The sequence below is a fragment of the Maylandia zebra genome, linkage group LG13 (assembly GCF_041146795.1).
Source record: "Maylandia zebra isolate NMK-2024a linkage group LG13, Mzebra_GT3a, whole genome shotgun sequence".
Taxonomy (NCBI): Eukaryota; Metazoa; Chordata; class Actinopteri; order Cichliformes; family Cichlidae; genus Maylandia; species Maylandia zebra.
In genome coordinates this window covers 17,968,698-17,991,700 of record NC_135179.1, presented here as the reverse complement: position 1 = coordinate 17,991,700, position 23,003 = coordinate 17,968,698, and the positions used below count along the sequence as shown (strand labels likewise).

The 23,003-nt window shown below is 41.5% G+C and overlaps 2 protein-coding genes across 3 annotated transcripts in view; one reads left to right on the top strand and one right to left on the bottom strand.

Moving 5' to 3' along the window:
- Positions 1–533: 533 nt before the first annotated feature.
- slc25a16 (solute carrier family 25 member 16) lies at positions 534–8,488 on the bottom strand. Its single transcript, XM_004551735.3, has 10 exons — positions 8,193–8,488; positions 7,817–7,964; positions 6,827–6,919; positions 6,604–6,737; positions 6,344–6,407; positions 6,101–6,222; positions 5,900–5,966; positions 5,627–5,789; positions 5,459–5,527; positions 534–3,764 (listed from the first exon to the last, which is right to left on the bottom strand). Exons 2-10 carry the CDS (start codon positions 7,908–7,910, stop codon positions 3,608–3,610), a joined length of 963 nt encoding a protein of 320 aa, XP_004551792.1. The 5' UTR covers positions 7,911–7,964; positions 8,193–8,488; the 3' UTR covers positions 534–3,607.
- Positions 8,489–8,867: 379 nt separating this feature from the next.
- Positions 8,868–23,003, top strand: part of tet1 (tet methylcytosine dioxygenase 1) — a 41,427-nt gene continuing 27,291 nt past the window's right edge. The window contains exons 1-2 of one of the 2 annotated variants that reach the window (XM_004551737.4): positions 8,868–9,113; positions 9,680–12,024. In XM_004551737.4, the coding sequence (XP_004551794.3) occupies positions 9,847–12,024 (2,178 nt within the window). In that variant the 5' untranslated portion in view covers positions 8,868–9,113; positions 9,680–9,846. Of the gene's footprint in view, positions 9,196–9,679; positions 12,025–23,003 lie in introns of both variants that reach the window. The other variant, XM_004551736.4, reaches the window with a different exon arrangement.

Sequence of the window (23,003 nt, the reverse complement as noted above, 5' to 3'; positions counted from 1 at the left end):
AAATGATAAAAGCAAGGAGAAAGAAACTCCTGCTCCTCATACTTGGATGGAGTAGTAAGGGACAGCATCTTCAGAAGAAACGTGAAATCAAAGACAAAAATAAAGATACCAGACCTCGTACTGTTTTAAGAAGATGGCATGTAATTATATCATTCAGACACTGCTTTTAAAAAGCATGGCAACTAAGACTGAACAAGTACAAAGTCAGAAAATAAAGCTCACAAACAAACAAAACAAGGCATTTTCATTGTTCATTTCTAAAACAAAAAAAGATATTCTTTCAGCCCCATCTAGCCCGGCAGTGCTTCTCCACATAAACACCCGAACAATAACAATCCATTACCAGTGGCAGTGGGCAGTAGGAGCATCGAGTGAGGGGAAAGCTGTTTTTAAAAAACCCAATATGGAAATAAGAGGAACGGTATGAAAAACAATGATGAAAGCATTTGTGCACTCTGGACGAATGACTGCTGAAAGGTCTGTTTCCTGAAAGTAGCTGCAACTTGGTATTAGTATGTCAGTAAGTCCAACAATGTAGGTGTACTGTATTTGTTTATTGAAGTCACACACAGACTTCGTCACCTGCACTTTTACATTTGAAACTTTTGATATAGAAGAAGTCTGCTTTCCTACATTTTTAGACTTTTTTCCAACACCTTTAGTCACAAGTCTGTGTCTAACACCGAGTCTTTAGAGCGTGTAAGCTGCCCAAAATGTCAGCACATTTCAATATGCTACAACAGTGCTTTCTGACCCCTCAAGTGTGCTTTCCAACAGAATGATTAAAGACCAGTTTGAACCTGTCCACACTTTAAACTGGATCTTCTGGGACTTCAGTGGATTAAGCAATAAATTACTCTATGAACGGACAGCAGATCAGAAGAAAAAAAAAAAAAAAAGCTATCTTCTGTACAAATTTGCAGCTGAGCTGTCGACGTAAAACAGCGCACCTCTCTAGGAGATATTCAAATGAGACAGAGGTGTATATTAGGGGAAAATCCCTCTGTGATGGGCATGAGCAAACTGTGATAAAGAGTATGTAGACACGGCTTCATTTGAAAGACTCACAAACCCATAATGGTGGAAAGCACCGTTTTAAGAATCTGCCTTTTGCACTTCCCTGCCCCATTCATATATACCTACACACATGCACGCACACATGTTAAAGCTGAGGCATCAGCTGACTCACGCAGACAAATGCTTAATAAAACATACTAATCACTCTGAAGAAGTGAGATATTGAATGCAGAGAAAGGCAAGAGGCTAAATAAAACTAGGATGCCTGATCAACAATTAAGGATCCTTATTATTGGTGACTTGAAGGCATGTGATGAAAAAGATCCAAACATAATTTTTTCTTCAGTAATTAATTCGCTTTTTTTCTCTCCTCTTGGACAATAAATGTAAACAGTCACAGTGAAACTCCAGTGAAACACAGCATGTATGATTATTACTATCTGAATGACTTCTTGTGGTTAAAAGCAAACCCAAGTTCCTTAATCTGTCAAGAAGTTGTTGATTTCATATGAATGTTGCCAACAGTAAACAAAACATATCAGTGCTGCCACCCAGTGGCAACAGGTCGCTAAATCAATAAATACAGCTAGAGTCATTAAGTGCAAATTACTCCTGAGTCCCATCTGGCAATCGTGTCCCTCCACGATATCAGCCCAGAATCCACATTATATCAAAATCTCAGCATCTCAAAAGATCTGTGTGAACACCAGTGATCGACGGTGGACACGATTCAGTCTAATCAAAGACACAGACTATATCATTCAGACATCTAAGAGCACGTTAAACAGAAGAGCAATTTGAACATGTACACAGTAACTGCTCTAATTAAGTATTCTGGAGGTAAAATAAGGGATTGTTTCAAAATAAAAGTCATGTACCACACATGTCACAGCATCTCTAAAAAATATGCAATTTCCTTAAGTTGTGCAGTTTATAATTAAACACTAAGCTTTAAATCTGCAAAATACTTTAACTTATTTTACAATTACTCTCAAATTTCAGCCAAAGCTACGTTTTACCACATTGAAATAAAATAAAGATATGACATATAATAAAGACGTCAACACATTCCTATTCTCTGTACAAAAAAAAAAAAATTATATATAAGGGGTGCAACGATACTCGTATCGATATTGAACCGTTCGATACAATGCTTTCGGTTCGGTACGCATATGTATCGAACAATACAAAATTTTAATTTATTTTATCAACTTTTCTTCTGACGATGCTGTCTGTGTTGAGCGCTCAGTGGATCTGCGTTCGACTACTCCGCCTAGGCTGCACTGTCAAGCGCAGATCCACTGAGCGCAGCGCAAGCTAGCAAGACAGAAGCTAAGCTCGTTGCAACATGGCAAATTGAACCTCCCCCACCCTCATTCAGATCTGGCCTTTGGAACTATCTTGGTCTTCATGTGAAGTATGACCCTGAAGGTAAGCGCGTCATGGACAAAAGTAAAACAGTATGTCGGATGTGCCACGCAATGCTCAATTACATGGGTGGGAACTAGTGCATTAGCGCAGTTAGCTCGTTAAGGTGTTGACGTCGTCCAGCCCCACACACAGGGCGATCTGCGGTAGCTCGTTAATGGAGATTTGCTGTGTTGTGGCGTTAACGTCATTTCAGATTAACGCTGACAGCACTAGTGGGAACAAAATGAATATGACTGCACATTTACGACATCACCCTAGTGCAAAGACAAGTGGAAGCAGACAAAAACAACAAGCACCCATGCTACAAACTTTACCCGAGTCATTTAGACAGCCGTTAGCACAGGATTCTCCTCATGGGGACCTGATATGTTTAATATGCTGCTGAGAATATAGCCCAGAAGAAGCGTATAGTATAGCTTTTATTTTGGAAAGAGCCATTTCTCTGTAATAAACTCGATTTTCCAAAGTTGAGTGATTTCTCGATCAGATAGAATTATTATTTTATCCCCTTGTTGTTTCAGCAACATTAAATTTAAAAACCGTATGTTTGAGTTAAAATATATATTTATAATTTTAATAAATGACAAATTAAAAAAGCATGAACTTTTTTTGTATCGAAAAAAATATTGAACCGAACCGTGAATTTGTGTATCGTTGCACCCCTAATATGTATGTATGTGTGTGTATATATATATATATATATATATATATATATATATATATTTCTTTAGAGAGCTTAGTTGGATCATTTTATGCATCTTAAAATCTCTTCACCAGGTCAGAACATAGAAAACACCACTATAAAAATGCATTTCTCAGATCACTGCGCGCTGTGAATGATGCAGCTTTAAAAAGAAATAATGTTAGGGTTACTGTGGGGCAGGTTACACCCATTTATGAGCATGAAGGAAGAAATTAAAATTATGAGTTGTTGAATTACAAAAGCAAAAAGTAAGAAGGAATGAAACAGGACAGACATGGAGTTGCTTTTTCATTTCATATTCAAATCCCTTTTTCGGTGAGGAAAAGGCAGTTCCTGCACTCAGGAGTTTAAGACATAGTGAGCAACCTTCAGATGAAGGAAGCGTTGAAGTCGGCTGGCATTAAGTCTAGGAGCACAAAGGCCTGGGTGCAGCCTGGGAGGTACAAAAAACAGCCACTAGTTCAGGTGGAGGACCTGCTTCATGAACTCATAGGTGGTAAAGGCCACGGCCTGGGAGGGGACACAGCGGATGTAGTTGAGAGAAAGGCCTCGGTACAATCCTTTCTTCACCCCAAACGTATTATACACGTACTTTAGTGTCTTGATCAGTGATCTGTTTAGGTAAAGACAGAATACATAAATAAATACACCTTTTAGAAGAGAAAAGAAAAACAGTATTTTTTAACTCTTTATCCCTTGAAAACAAACTGAGCGGTTTCCTTCATATTTCAGGTGCTCAGGGTATCCTTGAACTATTCTAACAGTCATCAAACCACGTTTTTATTGATATATACTGAGGTTGTCTTTATGGGGAACAGATTTAAATGATTTAATCTCCAAACTACCTTAAATAATGTTTGTTTTTTGAAACGAAAAATTTGCCATTTTTATTCGTGACCTTTGAGGTTGCATAAATCAGCTGTAATCACACAAAAACTTGTCTTTGGTAGTGACCGATGAACTGTACTTGTGAAAACATCCAATTTTTTTTTTACATAACATTGTAAGCAGAACACAAGAAGGGTGAGAAGTGTTTATACTGGCATCTGTGAACTTTACAGCTATGAATGGTATGTAGCTGTAGCTTTATAACTCAGTTACTACTACAGTACTAAAAATGTCGGCCCTTTTTTTCCCTTTTTAATCAATAGTACCATATCTAGACTAAACAAGCACAAAACCTCAGGAATTTTCTCCTTTTTAATCATTAAGTTAACCACACAAAACCAAATGTGAAATCAACCTTTTTAAGCAGTCAATGTACAAACACTACCAAGGAAGTGAAAGATGTAAATGGGAGACAAATGTTATTTATTATGGAGCTCTTGTTACAGAATGCATAAAAACTGAGACTATTATAATCAGATGTGCTTTTAAAAGCAAAGACACGAGAATCAAATATTTATTCAGCTTGATGAGCGACTTATGAAAAAAAAAGGTTAACTTCATCAGCGCTGTGTTGTGTGAGGTGTTTTTCTATTATTCCCCTCAGTACGACATTACACCTAAGAACCAATTACCCCTTCATTTCTCTCTGAATGTGTTGCATACACTCACTGGCCACTTTGTCAAGCTCAGCTGTTTAACTGTTTAACGCAAATCTCTAGTAAGCCAATCAGATGGCAGCAAATTAATACATTTAGGTATGCAGACATGGCCGAGACAACCTGCCAAAGTTCAATCTGAGCATCAGAAAAAACATGTTTTAAGTGATTTTGAAAGTGGCATCGTTGTTGGTGCCAGACGGGTTGGTCTGAATCTTTCTGATCTACTGGGACTTTCCTCACACAACCATCTTTACAGTGAATGCTCCCAAAAAAGGGAAAATTATCCAGTGAATGATAGTTTTCTAAAGCTCAGATCCGCTCAAACTGCTTTCTTGAACATGACATGAATGAAACGGCTTCTATAGGCACTTGATCTCAATCCAACTGGGATGCAGTGGAAGAGGAGGTTTGCATCATCAGTGTGCAGGTGATGAATCTGCAGTAGCTGTGTGATGCCATCATTAAACATGGCATTCTTTGCAGAGTGTTTCCAGCAACTTGGTGAATCTATGCCATGAATAATTAGGGCAGCTCTGAAGGCCTCAAACCCAGGGCAAGCAATAAAGTGACCAGTGAATGTAAAATCATGTCAGACCACATAAAAAAAAAAAAAAAAACACCTATTTTTTTTCTTTGTTTGTTTTCTTTCCACTTTAAAATTAAAACATCTTGTCTTTATGTCTTTATACTAGGAAAATAAATATTTAACTATTTGTAACATATAAATGAGGCGAATGTAGCGAACAACAGTGATACTTACACACATTTCTCTGAGTCAGGAAGCACAGCGCCTAACTGCATTCTTCTTCTAGCCACATCCAAAGGGTACCTAGTGAGACAGCATACAGCGTGACACATGAACCATCAGTCAATCAGTCTAATCAACAGCAAAGCCCTGCTGGGCATCGCAAATTAACCAGTCACTTACGATGCCGTCTGAGCAATAGCCCCCGCAACCCCTCCACAGAGAAGATTGACATGGGTTTTCAAAATGAGCACATTGGGGTTGTCTGAGGAAGGCCGTCCAAGCAGCTCTGGGAAATGTTTCAAACCCAGGCTTTTCAGGGTCCCGAAGGTGAAGAAAGACAGACCTAGGAGCATACAATGCAACAGAACCCACACTGGTTATATATGTGGGAGGGAAAAATGCATTTTATGTTGTCCTTCACATACTAGCATCAAAAATATTTCCAAAAATCACCTGCATAAGGCGCCATTCCAATAAGTGTTGGAGTAAGTCCCCTGTAGAAGCCCAAGACGCCTCCCTCCTTCACAAAAAAAGAAGAAGCAAATGTAAAAACGGGTATTGCAAGCAAATTGAGCTGATCTTAAATTAAAGGCTACAATCTTGTGTGAAGAGCATTTAGTTTATTAGACGCTTATTTGATCACTAGCAGATCACCTTAAGGTAGATGGTGTGGAAAGCATTAGCAATTCCAGTGTAGCGATGATCTCCCTTCACCTGGAAGGCCAGCCTGGCTCGGATTACATCCAGAGGGTAAGTGCATATCACTGCAGTCATCCCTGAAAAGTTAGTAATTAAAGAGGAACAAATAGCAATGATGGTTAGCTTAGAGGAAGGCACATTATCTACGTCAGAGGAGTGCATGACACCCAACTGTCACAGACCAGGTATTATCAGTACCTGCCATAGATCCTGCCATGAGGCGGTGGATGTGTCCAGAGATGCCTATCTGTTTACTTAGCAGCTGTAAAGGGAATATTGGCAACATCAGCTTGGGTAGAAAATCAACGAACCAATAAAACAATGCAAAGATGAAACGAATGCTGTGATGCCAATACAGCACAAAATACACGGACATTAAAGCACACAGCATGAGGTTTAATCATTTTTATAGCTTTGACCTTTGACAGCAGCACTCCACAATAAAATGCATACTGTACCTTTTTATATTTGTCAAAGGCCATGAACTGGATGGCTCCGTAAGGAAATATCCTGACCATCATAGCCCCATTACCCTTGTACAAGCCAAGGATGCCTTCTTTTTTTGGCACAGCTCTGAGAGTGGAAATTACTCCTGCGAAGAAAGTCCTAAAGTTTCACTCCTATACAGACGTGTGGAAGCAAACACTTGTTAGCTCAATATTATTACTATTATTATTTTACCCAGATGTTTATAATGGGGGTTCTGGGCTTGAAGAAGAATCTTGACCCTGTCCAGAGGAGCGATGGTAGTCTTGGCACAGCATCCTGCTACACCTAAAAACAAAGAAAATGCCATTCAGAAACAGATGAATGATTGGCATTTTCTTTTTATTTATCTACAACTAACAAGCAAAAGTAATTGCCCTTTTCTTGCACAACAATGTCAAACATTTAACATTTTGTGGCAAGTCAGACACACAGGTAACCTGTCCAAACAAGATCGGCCAATCTGAGCCAACATCGGTGTTACTTGTGAGTTGCACTAAAGCTACAGAGATGAAATATGCAAATAATGATTAATTTAGCAGGAAAGTGCTCGTGTTCTTTAATCAAACAGTGCTGGAGTGCACTTTAATTGGTACTTTTACAAAGCTGTTATACTATGTGATGTTAATGTTTTTCTTATTATTCATATATCAGGTGTAAATTTTGAACTGTGAAGTGAAAATCTAACTTTTAGTTAAAGGAGAAATATAGAGTATTTTCTTGTTGACTAATACACCTGCCAGAGACACACCCTCATTTTAGCTGAAGAGCAGGTCAGATGAGAATGTTTAACTTCCCCCCCCCTACAATTTATGTAGCTTTATTAGTTTATTGGTCTACAAAGTTCATTTTATTTTGTTGGTCACATGCAACGCTTTGTACTTTGGTGCTAGCAAAAACAAACAGGCAGAGGCACTCACATTGATCGTCATCTTATTAGAATTGCCACTTAACCTAAAACCATGCATGTTTTTGGACTGTGGGAGGAAGTGGAGACCCATGCAAGCTTCATGCAAATGGGATTCAAACCCAAGACCTTGCTGTGAGATAACAGTGATAACCACCACCACTATTATCAGTAATAACGATGAATGAATCTGGCTTCATTCATAAAAAATAAATTAAGGCAAAGAAACTGTGTGACTGGAGACATCACTGCTTGTAAGCCGATGTGTCAGACCCTACCTCCAGCCACAAAGGAGCGGACCCAGTGGTAGTCCCCCTTGGAAGGGGTGCTGCTCATGGTGGGGCGTGTGGAGACCGCAGCCTCCGATGTCATCGTCCCTGCTCAGTGATCTGCCAAATCCATGACTTTACGGGTTCGGTAAAAACACTGCAAAGGAAAATGAGATTGTGAGCATGTGGGTGTCGTTTTAAGGTATTGCTTAAAATATACAAAATTGGGCCCATAAGCAAAGCCAGCTGTCCTTTTTGAATGGCCAAATGGAGGTTGTGTAAGGTTAGTCACTGAGAAATTGCACCACTGTGAAGGTTAGTAGTCACAAGTAGCAGGGAGCTAAGAGACGACAGCACCCATGGACGTCTTAAAAACCATACTCACAGTATAATCAGAACTATTAATAAGTCCGAACAAGGAATTAAAGTCAACAAATATTTTGTTCCTTCGCTGAGTCGCCTCCTTCTCTCGTTTCTCTCATTCCTCTAGATACTCCTGGTTTTTACGGAGCCCACACTTCGTCAGTCAGCCGAAAGGCTGAAAGTCACGTTTAAATGCCGCAAATGCAGATCGATATGAGGCTTTGACAAGGGTGAGCACGCTCATGCCCTTCGCCCACAGACTGACGGCTTCAGCAGAAAAAAAGTCGCGCGATAATGACGGCGAACGACGTCGCAACTATGACGTAAGAGGATGGTTGTGTTTTTTTAATATAGCTTTATGAATATCTTTGATATCGACGTGAAATTTATATCGCAAAGTAAAACGTCACCGGTGAGACGAAATTTTCCTTAAAATTATTAGAAATATTCTAAAATATTACCCAGCGTCTTTCTTTAATTATTAACGAAGGAAAAAGAAGAAAACTCGCTTAATTAATTAACTAATTAATATTTAGCTAAGTACCCATTAGCGACCACGCCGCATGCTAACACCGTGACTGTAATACTGAAATACAGGCGGCTGGTTGAAGCGAAACGGAGTGTGTTCCACTCCAGGTTTTCCCCCCGCTCCCTTCAAGCAGACGAGAGTTTTTTAGCCAGCGGAGTGACTGTAGCCTGCTTGCGTCTGGTGGAGGGAGTGTGAGCGGGGCTGCCCTGAATGGATAGACATAAGAGGGATTTACATTTTAACGGGTGTCGTGCTCCCAAAGGCTACACGAAGCACGCCGAAAACCAGCCATTCCCCGTCGCTGCGTATTCACGCCGTCGGTGCTCCTTCCCGTATCATGTCCATGTGTCATCGTGTGAAGAGGATTGAACTTACCAGCGCTCTATATTTGCCGAGGAGGGAAACCAATACAAGGTCTCGCTGTCTCGCTGGAGCGGGGTATTATTAGCAGTTCAGACAGTGCAACTGTCTCTCTCGCTCTCTCTCTCTTTCTGTGGTATGTAGAGCATTTCAGCTGTAAACGTGTAAATACAACAACACCGGGGACAGAACAGGTTTTCTTATCACCTCTGTGATTTTACTGACAGCGGTCAAGTGCAAAACAGTAATTGAAAGCGACGCTGAAGGCGCTTTTTTTTCTTCCACGGTAATAACCCCCTCTTCCGTCAGTCAGAAAGACGAAAACAGGATCCGACCTCCGGCCAGAGCCCTGTGCTCTTCAACGTGTCTGCCCTTTAAACTGTTAAGGCACTGTGGAAGCTATAGTTTTTATTTAAAGCTGGTTTGTTTTTATGATACTCAAAATATTTTATTATATTAACGTCAACCTATCTGACTCGTCTTTGTACACAATGCTTGGAAAAGCTGTCGTTTCCTGTAGTTATTACACTGTTATAGTCATGTGGTGTTTGAGTGCATGAACAGTTTGTCATTATTACACTGAAAACGCACAATTGTGACATTTGTTTTCCCTTTTTTAGGTCATGCACTGCAATAGCAAAATCAGGGTAGCATCGTAGTTTGCATTCAAAATACAGAAGAGGAGGATTTTTTTTTAAGAAAGAAAAATTGTGTGCTAAGCAAAAGATAAACATTCACCTGGCTCCCATGCTGGCTGCCAGAAATCCTCCCTTTCATACCCTCAGCCATGCCTGCTACTACCAGACCCACCAGGATACAGACATCTACTCAGAGGAAGAACACCCAGAAAGCGATCCGCACCAAGAGGCAAACTTGCAGTTCAAATAAAACCAGAGGAAGAGCTGCACAGAGGACCCAGAAAACATCCAGAGAACCCAGAAGTTCAAAAACCAGGGCCCAAGCACAGTCAAGCCAAAGTCCCCATGGAAGAGAGTTTAGCAGACCTGCTGCTCAAGGTCCCAGGAGGTCCCCCAGCAGAGTGAACCATTCGCTAAATGTAACAGGATCTGCAAGGCTTAGACGGGCGAGCAATCCGCCTGACCACTGTGGCAAGTTACAAGACCCCCTGGGGCGAAGGAAGTCCCAGCGGGGTACACAAGTGTCTGTTACTTCCTGCCAGCCTCCTAAACCTTGCAGTAGAGGGAAGTACAGCAGGGGGAGCACTAGGAGAAGATCAGCACCCCAGCACGGAAACAAAAGAAACCAGCGACCGAGTACCAGAATCAACGATTCAACTCCTGATGAAGAAGCAGAGAAACTGGAAAATTGTGATGACGAGGAAGTTGGTCCAAAAACGGAGGTTGAGACTCCTGAAAATGTCAAAGACCAGGGTCTCGGAGTCAAAGGTGCTAAAGAGGACAGCGTTTTTAAAGCTGATTCACCACTGTGTAATAACACACTGGAAGACTGTGTGCAGAACAGCTGTGATGGTCCTATAACCCAGCAAGAGAAAATTACTGACAGCCATAACAGTAAAGGTGATCTGAAGAGTGTCTCTGGAGCCCCAGAGGTTGATGATGCTGATGGACAAATAAAACTCTGCAGTGAAAGGAGTAAAGAAGCACCTCCTGAGTCCTCAGAGTCAACCACTACAGGCTCACTGGAGGTGCAGGGCAACTGTGAGGGAAATGACACTTCAGCTATCCTTGGAAAAAAGTTTGATCATCCTGCCAGCGATGGTAAGGAAGATAATGTGTGTACTGCACAGCAAGAGCAAAACAACATCCTGATATTGCAAGATAAAACAACAGGTGAAAGAGTCACACCTGATGATGAGAGAAGAGAGGAGATAAATCATGAGAGGAAAGAGAGAATAGAAGCAACAAAGCCAGTTCAGAGGCAAAAAGAGACAGTGGAAGAGATTGAGGACATCACTTGGAGGTTGGGTAATTGTGAGAATAAAGATGTAGGAAGGAAACAGAAGAAGAATGATGTTTCCATCATTCCTGCGCACCCCCAAACTGGCACTCCAGCCTGTCAAACCCCAGATCCACCTCATTCTAACAAGGGACTGACAGCACAGTCAGAATTACCTGCTTGTGTGCTACCGGTCTCCAACACAGCTACCTCAAATCCCACCAAAGCCCCTTCCACCTCAGAGTCACTTGGCAAAGTTCTGAGTAAGATAGATATTCAACCTGCCACTCATGGTGCTAAACCTCAAATTCCAGGGTGCTCAGTTGTGACTGAAGCAGCCCTGATGGTGCAGGCGGTTGTAGTGAAAAGAAATATGCCAGTTATTATCCGTACAGATTCCCTCAAACCTAGCAATATGAGGGATTCCTGCCACGGGGGACCACACCAGCCACAGAGCCAAGAGGTGCTTCCTAATCAAGGAGAAAGTCTAGCTTGCACACCAGCAGAGTCACAAACCAAAGATAGTGAATTCATTCAAGAGCCACTGGAGCACAAGAGCCAGAAGGCTGTACCTTTGGGGTCCTCAGCACTACTTTCCCAGCTGGCTGCCCCTTCAACCGAGTTAGAACTAAACCTCAGCAAGGTTCAGGTAGCAGTGCCAGAGCAGGATTTGGTGCCAAAGATCTCGACTCCCTCTCTGGACAGCAGCTCCACCTTCTCCTGCAGCTCAGAGAGCACTCGATCCTCTTTTTCTTTTGAGACTGAATCAGAGGCCGGCTACGGAGACCCCAGCTTATCTGTTCAACCCGGATCCTGGGCGCAAGAGGGGGCCTGCTCGCTCGCCTGGGCCGCTTCAAAACTGCTGAGGAAGGAGGGGAAAAAGCGGCGCAGGTGTGGGGAATGCGAACCGTGCCTCAGGAAGATCAACTGCGGCCAGTGCAGCTGCTGCCTCAACCGCAGGACCGGTCACCAAATCTGTAAACTGAGGAAATGCGTGGAACTGAAGAGGAGAAGACCTTCATCTCCACACACTCACTCTGCTGCACAGGTGAGGCCTACTGCCTCTTTTTTACTACATTTGATAGCAACTCAGACATTGCTCAGCATGTAAGGTAAATTTAGAGAATGATTTGAGTTTGAATATACAGCTGATTTGAATCAGCTGAGAAAACTGTGGGTGCTGTTGTCTGAGTGCATTGCTTTTGATCTCTGAGGTTTCCCAGCCGCCAGCTAGCAAATAGTAGTGATCGTGAGTTGACTTAAACCAGACAGTTGAAACAAAAAGTTTCACTTTCCTATTGTGAATTCTCTCTGTGGGTCTCAACAGATGCCACTTGCTGAACTTCACACCGTCTTCCTGTTATTTGTAGGGAAATGCACAGGGTGAAAGGGGAAGTGAGCATATTTGTGTGTGGCCCAGGTATTACTCACGCCATGGGGACCAAAATCTGTTTAGCATGTCACATTTTGGGCGCATGTCCCCATTATGGGGGCCACAAAAAAGTCCAGCGTGCTGAAGGCATGTTTTACGGTTAGGTCAGGGTTAGGGGTTGGCGAATAGTTGTTAAGGCCACTTTTTGAGAACAGAGAAAATACCCTGTGTTGAGAGAGGGGAAGAAGCTGTCACATGACAGCACGTGGTTGGAGGATTGGTCTTTTGTGTGCGAATGCATGTGTGTTTGTATTTGTGTGTGTATGCAATCTATGGCGCAATCCAGACTATAACTATTTTATGGATTGCATGTGATGCCTACAAGTGTTTCTGAAGGGATAAGTAGTTACAGAGATTTCATGTTTTTTTTCTCCAAGTTACCAAAGGACATATTTTATGATAAAACAGTGAATCGAATAAGGATGCCTTGAAATTATGTAATGTATTTATATATATAATAATAATATTATAATAATAAACTTTAATAAAGAGCAAAAACAGGGTTTATGAATTGCTTTTGACAGAAAGATGAAAGCCAGATACTTAATTATATATCAATGAAAAGACTAAAAACAGGCAATGTGGGTAATAAACAGAGTAATGGAATCACATGAAAGCAAATACAAAATGTGCTTTAATAAGTGGAGGAGGTCACATCTGATGGCAAAAACTCAGACTTGAGGACAGGAGCATGTAAGGTTGCAAACTGGCTCCATACCTGATCTATACCTGCTTTGAACGTGACCATTAAAACCTAAAATTAGTTCTAACATGTACCAAAGTCAATCGAGAGAATACACGACTGCAACTGTGTGCAATGAACTTGTCATCTTGTTGCATTTGAAATGGTTGATTTAGAAATGGAAGCCCCTGTGTAAACCACTCGCAATCAGTTGCTGTCTTCAAACCAACTTTGCCGTGTTAAGAGGATGATAGAACGCAAGACTGCTTTCAGTTTGTATGTGAATGGGGTCAAGTTGGCATTTAAATGCAATCTGTTTGTGGTAATACAGAGATTAACTGTAATAAATTGGTAAAAATTTTAAATCTGTTCCTGTCTGCATACACAGAAAAGGACACTAAACAGAAATTCAAATTCACTGCATTCAGGGTCGAACTAGAACCTCATAGATTTGAAACAGAAATTCTGAAATACCTGCACAAATAATTGCTCAGGACATTGATTTAATTGCAAAATGACAACCTTGCTTTTATATAGGAAAATAACCAGAATACAACCAGTCGACAACCAGTTCAGTCCACACGAGTTACACTCACTGGCCTTGTCACGAGGGTTCACCACAGCGGGTAGCGCCGCATGTTTGATTTGGCAGTTTTTCGCCCCATGGCCTTCCTGACATAACCCCAAAGGGGACACATTGATGCAGACTGATTGATTGCAATGTGTCGTCAGTCTGTCTGCATTTATGAATTAGAATAGTTGTTTGCAGAGCTTCGCTAATCTGCCTGAGACTGATTGCAGTCAGTTTAAATCCAACCACAAAAAGGACAGGGTGCCATCCACCTTAGAACTTGTGCAATTGCCTTGCAACCCAAGCTGTCGCCCATAGCATGTTGCGCACTCAACCTTTTTTGTTACCAGTTAATTGCTGCAACTAGTTACAGTGGTCACTGAATGCCAAATGATTCAACTATTATCGTGCAAACACCAGCTGTCCTATTTTTACTCCAGTGTCACTAAGCAATGAGCTGAAGTTCTGTGACAGTTCGCTGACTTAATGATTCATTTTCCCTGGCCCAAGGAGCACTGTGGATCATATTTCTTTGTAATAATAACATTAAAATTATGTATTTGCTTCTGACTGAAGAAGGAGTTATGAGCCAAGGGTTAGTTATTCAGAAATATTATTGATAACAGTAATAGTACAGTGAGATACAGTGAGACAACAGAAAGTTAACTAGTACCATGGTGCATATTTTTTGGCCATCGTTACTTTGCAGATTCACCAAGACCTCCGCCCACTTTATTATTTCAGTTTCTCACATATACAGTATACTCTGTTGTGAAGTTTTACCTTTCTCAACCACTTTTCTAGTCAAACTGTTGTAGTGAGGAGTGAGTGAACAACTGTGTGTGAGGGTCCATGTGTGTGCAAGCGTGCATGCATGTCCTAGCAGAACCCTTAGAGCGCTACCATTGACAGAAACAGATTAGGGCTGATTATATAACACCTGCATTCTTAGTAGTAGAGACTTCTATTTCCAGTATGAGAGTGGGTGAGGAAGGAAAGATCCGGCCAGGGAGAGATTTGCAGCCATGCTATTGGGATTACCCTGAATTGTAGGTCAGAGTGTGTGTGTGTGTGTGTGTGTGTGTGTGTGTGGGTGGAGGGTGTGCTGAGTTGCTGAGCGACTCAGTGACACACTTACAGCATATCTGGTGGTGACTCTTGATGTTGTGCATGTTTTTATGAGGGCTTGCATGTACAATGTCATTGCTGGATGACAGTGTACAGAGTGACGTAGAACTGCTGACCCACCCTTATTCAAACAACAGAGCCCAGTTGTTTTGCTCTTAACTGACATCACATTGGCCTGCTGCCTCCCATACAGCAGTGCTTGTGTTTGTGGCTTGAAAACAGGTTTTTAAATTGAAAATGACTACTGTCATGGAGCCTGCACCAAGCGTTGCAAGCGAAGCGTTGGGTGAATGCTGTCATCCTGGTGAAATGTAGGTGAAGTCCTGAACTTCATCCTATGCCTTATTCTAAATGCTGAACTGGTTGAGCAAGTTTATCGCTTGTCTTCTGTTATAACTGCTATTTGTGTGCTTTATATGTGCTTTAGTATGAGTAATACATTGACACACTCACTGGCCAGTCTTGCTAATCAAGCTCACACACCCTTCCAGCAAACGTTTCTAACTCTGAGTGTGTGGAAAAGAAGGTGCAGAGGCCAAAGAGGAGTTCATGTAGGGGCATGCGGATTCTGTGCGTGGTTGTATTACATGGAGCTGCCTGTCTAGGGTTTGGTTGAGTTTTACTCTTCAGGGTGTTTTTTCCTTGCAAATTTTGCCCCACCCTCTAAGAAATTTTAGAGGGTGGGGCAAAAACCAAATAAAAATAATCAGGATTGTCTTAAAATTGTTTTCTGAATGTTTTTTTAAATTGAGTCTTCATTTGCATAATTCACATTCTTGTTTATCAAATGGTCAAAAGTGACAAAAAAATAGGTCAAATAAGGTAAAACAGACTCATTGCCTTCACTGCTCAGTTGTGTTTACTGTCCTGTTACCCCCAAAGGCCCATTGTGAGCCAGGAAAAACTCTGCTCTGCCACAAAACAGAAAAATATGCCAAAACTGCTTAAAACCCCCCCCAAAACAAAACATTTTGATAACACATAGTGAAAAGTAGAAGAAAAATAAATAATGTTTGAAAAAAGTACATCTGTGAGCTTCCATGGTTCGTGCAAGAAGGAGAAGTGGTCAGTAAGAGCGAAGCTTTCCAGTTGAATTTGTCTGCTTTGGCTCAGGTTTGAGGGTCCCCTCGTGGCTTTGTCTCGTACTGGGTTGTGAGGACACCTGGTCCTAAACACAAATCCACATGTCAGCACGTAGTTGCCAGAAATAAAATAGTGGAGTTAATGAGAACAGACCTTCTTTATTTGTAGAGCATATATTTGACTGAAACAGTCCTAACATGTTTCAAGCCAGCTATGCTGACTCAGTGTTTATCCACTGGAGAAGCTAGCTGTCAGGGATAAAGTTATTAACGTTTATATGTCAGTACCATTAAATGAAATTAAAAACACTGCGACTCACAGCCTTTTCCACCATTTTAAAGATATCCCTCACAGGTAGTTGTGCTCTCTCTTAATTTGACAGGAAAAACCTTCAATATCCGCCAAAATCAAAAGATTAAGAATTTTCAAGAATTTTCATCTGCTTTAACTGTTTAATATCAGCATGTATCTTGCTCTCATTTGACCACTGTTCACATAATTACACTGCAACCTATTTGTACTTTTACATTGCCCCAAGTTGTCTCATAAAATATATGAGATCAAATGAGTTCAATTTAAATAACAAAAAACAGAAAGCACAGCTTTATTTTGTTCATACATACTGTAAGTTATCACGTGTGACTATTGGTGTCTTTGTCTGTAACTGTGTTTATCAAGTCCATGCACCTGGTGAGGCACACTTTAGGTAAGTCTGGGGTAACCTATAATGGCAGCTTTCAGTTCAGGACAATAGAGCTGCAGCTGGGCACTACATTGTGCAAATAGTAACTAGCTTGCTTACATCCAGCTTGGCCCAGCTTCAAATGCAAACTCATTTATCTCCTGCACCTTTCCTACTCCTCCTTTGTGCACACTTTGTCAGAAGAGTAACACGTGTCATTAAAGACTTGGCAGTCCAGGCAGCAGCGTCCAGCAGCGATGGCTGCAGATATTCAAAGCTGTGTGCAGCAACGCCCTCACTGTTCCCAAATTTAACTAGCACGACACAAAGTAAGAGCGATTCTCCCATTATGTCTGAAGCCAGCATCCCCCTCTTTTCACAGACAACAGTGGAGATGCTCAGCACTTATGGTTGCCATGGTGACCTCTTTGTCTGTCTGCTGACCTTTAACCTGCCACGATTGTGTGATGGCATTCTAAGGGTCGCGATGAGGATTAGTGGAGATAACCACAAGCACCACTGAGTGTCAGACTTTTAGTTCAGTAACCTACATTCAGGTGATTAGGTTAAACTACACAGGTTAGTAAGTTAGATCTACATCTAGACTTGCGTTTCAGAGCTTTTTATTTTAAGAGTTTCAAACTATGCATACAAATTTATGTCAAATTCCCCCACTTTCTAATCCAGCTTTATTAGTATTTGCAAACCAGCCTGGGTGAAAAGCAGAAAGGGGAAAGAAAATTGTATCTAAACTTTTTGGAGTCACAGCTAGAATAAAAGATGGACATAGCAACCGTGTCATAGTAGGATCCCGCCCTGCATTGTGAAGTCTCGTATTGAAGTCTTAAGTTGGCATTTTTGCCATTGCCATCTTGTTTTTCCTTTTCTTTTTTTCCCCAAATTTGATTTGACCACGGTGCACAGTCTAGCAATCCTGCTTTATCATCTGTTTTATGCTCATAATAACACATTTCTGAATTACTAAAACAATAACGCCTATTGTCTCCACCAATTTATAGTATCAGAGACTGTAACAGTTTTCGCCTAGTTAGACACAGTTGGCAGATCTCATTTTAACCTTGTTGCAAAACTCTAAACACATTCTCACGCCCTCAGACACTTCTTGCACAGTGATGTGCACTTGTGATGACTAACAATAACCACAGGAGGCAGACATCTCAGCGTCTCAAAATTGCTTATACCAGCAAAAGCCAGTTCCGGGTTCATAGTAAGCCGGGACATGAAAGGGAAAGCCGACGAGGAAGGGAAACTGGGCACTTTCTCATGTATAGTATAGCATAAGGCGCAAGTGTCGCCAGATATGCAATACATGCAATGATGTGACAAAGAAAGATTGTCATAGGACTCGAGGTAGACTTGTGACAACTAACTACACCCTATGATTCTTAATTCTTCAAGTATTTGTTTTCTGTGTGACTTTATAAGTCTCTCACATTGTTGTGGAGGAATTCTCACCCAGTCTTCTGTGAAAGGTTGCTTCATTTCATTGATTTAGGCATTTGTTTATGCACAGTTCTCTTAATGTTCTGCCACAGCATTTCAGTCACATTGCGGTCTAAACTTTGACTGGACCATTGCAGCACCTTGATTTTTTTTTTCCAGCCATTCTGTTGTGAATTTGCTTCTATGTTTGCAAAACCAAACAAGCCATACTTCTTCAGTTGTTTTTTGTTTGTTTGTTTGTTTGTTTTTAAATTGTGCTGTCATGAACTTCAATGTTTAACATGCTAACTAAGGCATGTAGAGTCTGAGATGTAGCACTTGGGTTTAATGCAGTATTTCTGACTGGCACACCTTGTCCTTGGATGTTTGTGCTGCACATGATTGGAGGAAGTCAAAGTGAATCTCCATCTAAGCAGAGCTTCTATTGCCATCATGAGCTTGAATCATTGCTTAAATCCACTGATGTTTCTGTGTGTGACTTTTCTAAATATAAGGGAAGGTGAGGAGAGTCACAGGAGGGACTCAGACGCAGACTGAAATCACAAAGATTAGTTTGTTTATTTTACTCTCCACGTGCGATATATACAAGTGAGGGAAGGGGGGTCCGAGGTCACCAAGGTTCATGAAGGGATCAGGAAAACACAGGTAGACTTCTTCACACAGTTAGCTTTCTCCTCTCAGGGAATCCTCTCCACGTTTACGCCGCACTGACTCACCACACTCACAAAAGGGTCATGGCAACAGATCCTCAGGTGGGGCATGCAGAATCTAGCATACGGACAGGAGAATCCATGTCAGGAAAAAACTCGAAGGGAACTCAAAAAAGGCTGTAGAACTGAAGTAACACTGACGAGGGTTACACAATAATCCAGCGACGAGGTATCCTCAGCTGCTGCCTTAAGTAGCGAACTTGAGTGAGGGATGAATCGCAGATGATTGTTTGCAGGTGCGAGGACCAGAGGCGGGAGCCTGCAATGAACTCCGCCCAGGTAGTGCGTAGAACGCGAGAGGGAAATGAGAGAGGAAAAGAAAACAGATGGAAGACCAGCCGGTCAGGCACGGGGACCATGACATAGTCAACTTTGGTTTTACTTTTTTCAGATTAGAAAGATGAGAGTTAAATATCCTTAAAGCTGTTTTTCCAGTACCTTTATTGGAGCGTGTAATGATTGCTCAGTAGTGTTAATATTTTAAGATGTGTTGTTTTCTTAAAAGTCTGATGTGACATATTGGGACTTCAGCTGGAAAACTGTTTTAGAAAAAGATGTAAGGTTTAAAGAAGTAAGTCTTAGCGTTGTGAGAAACTGTACGTAAAATGTGGCATCAGTAAGTTGTTGGGTTTTTTTTGCACAGTTTGAAGGAGTCGCCCCCTGCTGGCTATAATGCTTGGCCAGTAGTTGAAGTTGACAGGAAGTCACTTGTGCTTATCCCTGATTGTTGATATTAACAAAAAAAAAAACAACAACAGAAAAAGTCAAATGACTCAAAATTAATGTGAACTGCTTTTCAAAACCACAACAGTTTTTTTCCATGTGACTCTGTATTTTGGTTGTCAATGAGAGAGAAATAAACACTTTTTGTAAAATAAATGAATACAGGTTCCTCCACATGCACACGTGGGCACTCTGGCAGTGAGCTGAAGGACAGCTTTCTTTTTCCCCTTCATTACGTAAACGTGTGGGACAGAAGGGGGCTGAGGTAGGGAGGAAGATTCGTGAAATGTCAGAAACACTGTCAGTGATTAAATACAGCCAACTCATTATGACAGAGCAGGGTGAATTGCGCTTTAGCGTACTCTCTCTACTCTGACTTCTCTTCCCTGGCAGAGACATGCATTTTATTACATGAGCTCCCCTGTGATCAAAGCTGCTGTGTATTTTCTGTTAAACTGGTCCAAGTCAATTAAATTTATAACTACCTTGTGAGGTAGTTATCATTAATAGCTGCAGAGCTTTGGTAGCGACCCAAAATAGACTCAGCGAACCAGGAGAAATGTCTGTTTTATTTTATTTATGGTTTGATTATTTGGCCAGAGTCTCCTATGCATCTGGGCTGATGCAAGGACCAGATGGTGCCAGCTTTGGGGTTATACAGTATGGCTGCTCCTAAAGTACTCGACTTGAGTCATCAGACACCAAGTCGTGTTTGATTGTATGGTATGGGGAAAAACAAAGGTCCACAGTAACGACACTCAGTCACTCAGTCTGTAACTGTGCTTATTTGATAGTTTAGAGTAATTACACATGCCGCAAATGTGGAATTTTGAAAGGATAAAAGACATTCCCAAGAACATCACATAAAAACTCTTAGGATCAAACATCATTTGAAACAAATGTTTGCTACTTTGTATAACCACTTGCTATACCCCAAGTATAGTCTCCTTGCTAGTTGTTGCAATATGTTACGAATCATTACAAATCATTAGGAAGTCTTACTACGGTTTTGTATTTCCTGCAGTGAGAGAGCAAAGTGTGAGAGAGACACCCTCTCCAGCTTTAAGATTGGATTCAAAACTTTACTTTTTGATAAAGGTGGGGCTGGATCAGGGGAGCCTGAACCACCCCTTAGTTGTGCTGCAACTCACGTATCAGATATGATACATTTGGCATTATGTGGTTAGATGATCAGTTCATACCTTGCAACATGAAAATATTTTTAAAAAAAAATGGAAACAAGGTTAAATATCAACGGTCCATATTAGCCACTCAGGACTAATACACTGTATCATTTAGTTTTTTCACACTGAGTGCTCACATGCAATGCAAAGCAGTGGATTCTCGATGAGAGACTGAGCATTATGTGTTTTGCGTGAGACACACTTAATGGGAACCAATTAGGGCTGCTACAAACGATTATTTTGATAGTCGACTAGTCACCAATTATTTTTGCGATTAATCAGATCGTGCATCCATTGGACGTAAAACGTACAGCTTATTGCATCAGCATGCATCTGCTCTTATATAACTATCATTAGCTTACAGCTTTAAGTGTTTAAGGTCTGTGCTAACTAAAAATAAAGACAAGATGATAGTTTATTCAATTTTAAATGAAATTTGCAGATTGTTTCGGGGAAGTTTAATATTAATAAACTCAGCTGTCTGCTCCTTGCTATCTAAAATATAACGGGACACCGGAGTATGTTCTCGAGCATCTCACACTTCTGATAATCAGTTGTTTGCTTGACGTTTATTCAGCTTTGTAAAAACTATAACTTTAATCTCAGCCAAACCGATATACGCAGGAACTAATAAAATACTGAAAAAAGCCAAACAATAACAGTTTTAAGTTATCTAAGTGACTTATATATGTTTAACCTGAGTAGCGAGAGACGGCGGTGGGTTTGAAAGCGATTTGCCGGGAGTCCGGTGTTCTCACGGGCTCTAGTGGCGATCGTGGCTCAAGAGTTGGGAGTTCGCCTTGTAATCAGAAGGTTGCCGGTTCGAGCCCCGGCTCGGACAGTCTCGGTCGTTGTGTCCTTGGGCAAGACACTTCACCCGTTGCCTACTGGTGGTGGTCAGAGGGCCCGGTGGCGCCAGTGTCCGGCAGCCTCACCTCTGTCAGTGCGCCCCAGGGTGGCTGTGGCTACAATGTAGCTTGCCATCACCAGTGTGTGACTGGGTGGATGACTGGATATGTAAAGCGCTTTGGGGTCCTTAGGGACTAGTAAAACGCGCTATATAAATACAGGCCATTTACCATTTAGTGAGCCTTGAACCCCGGCTAGCTATCGAGCTGGTGGGTAACAGACGTCTCCGAAAACGTCGGAGCGCTTTTGAAAATATGTGGTGTCTTGATAAAGTTACACAGTTACATTCTCGCCTGAAAATATGTTAAATGTTTATTTTGTGACCCAGAAAGAATAATAAGAGTAATATTAAAACTAACTAGCTGCCACACTATGAATTCTGGGATAGGTTGGGCCACGAAGTATACACCCGACCCATCCTTCAAATCTGGGGAAATGAAGGGTGCGTTTGTCGGACGCATTTGTCGGAGTCTTCGAATTTGGACAGCATTCGTCGTGTCGCTGTAACGTAATCTGCCTAGAAATGTGGGCACAGGAGGATGCGGTTCTTGAATTTGGACACAGATACGATACCGGACACAGCTTCTTCTTCAGGGGTATCCTTGTACGTGCAGTGCTGCCATCTTCTGTTTCAGTCCGTTATTACACTCTTAAATCCTACTACTTATTCCTGCGTCTTTTGGGATCTTACAAAGCTTCAAACGACGCATCGACTATTAAATCAGTTGTCGACGTTTTTGATAGTCGACGTAATCGTGACTAGTCGACTAATCGTGGCAGCCCTAGAACCAATAGCCCCAGAACTCAAACCATTTACTAATGCCTGATTTACATAATTAGGCAGAAATTAACTGCCATGTCTACACCACTCTTACTGATCACTCAAAGTACTTTATAATAACAGCCACATGTAACCACACATTTATACAGTGCTTTATCTATACACTACAAGCACTTTAGGCACCTCATAGACACCCATGAGGTACATAAATTTAGAATCACCAATTAACCTAATGTGCATGTTTTTAATCTGTGTGAGGAAGGAACTCATTGGAAATCCTGGCAGGAGCAGGGAGAACATGCAAAGCCCAGCTGGGATTTGAGCCAGGAACCTTCTTGCTGTGAGGCGACTGTGCCCCAGAACCACAGAAATCTCCAGCGGTTACATATAACAGGAGATGGTGAATTATTGACAGGGGATGCTGATACTTCAGTGCACATTCAGCTGTTGTTTGCAGTTAAAACACATTGCAGTTTGATTTGTTTTGTACAATATGCATAATTTGATGCCAGTAATGCTTCACTGCTTAGCCCTCTTAGGTCCTTTGAATCTGTGAGTTTGTGGCGTGTCCTGACTGTTGTGAGAACCTAAGTCCCTGGACAAGCTTTGAAGTCGTGCCACTTGGTTTCTCTGGGTGAAAAGAAATGCTGACTTTGCCCCCCCCCCCCCCCCCCCCCC

Bases quoted from the DNA above. Each gene is read 5' to 3' on its own strand.
- slc25a16 (XM_004551735.3), bottom strand. From the start codon at position 7,910: ATGACATCGGAGGCTGCGGTCTCCACACGCCCCACCATGAGCAGCACC. The intron at 5,967-6,100 runs GTGATCTGCTAG...TTTTTTGTGAAG, and splicing joins TCCACACCATCTACCTTAAG to GAGGGAGGCGTCTTGGGCTT. The intron at 3,765-5,458 runs GTAAGTATCACT...TTACCTAAACAG, and splicing joins CCTGACTCAGAGAAATGTGT to ATCACTGATCAAGACACTAA.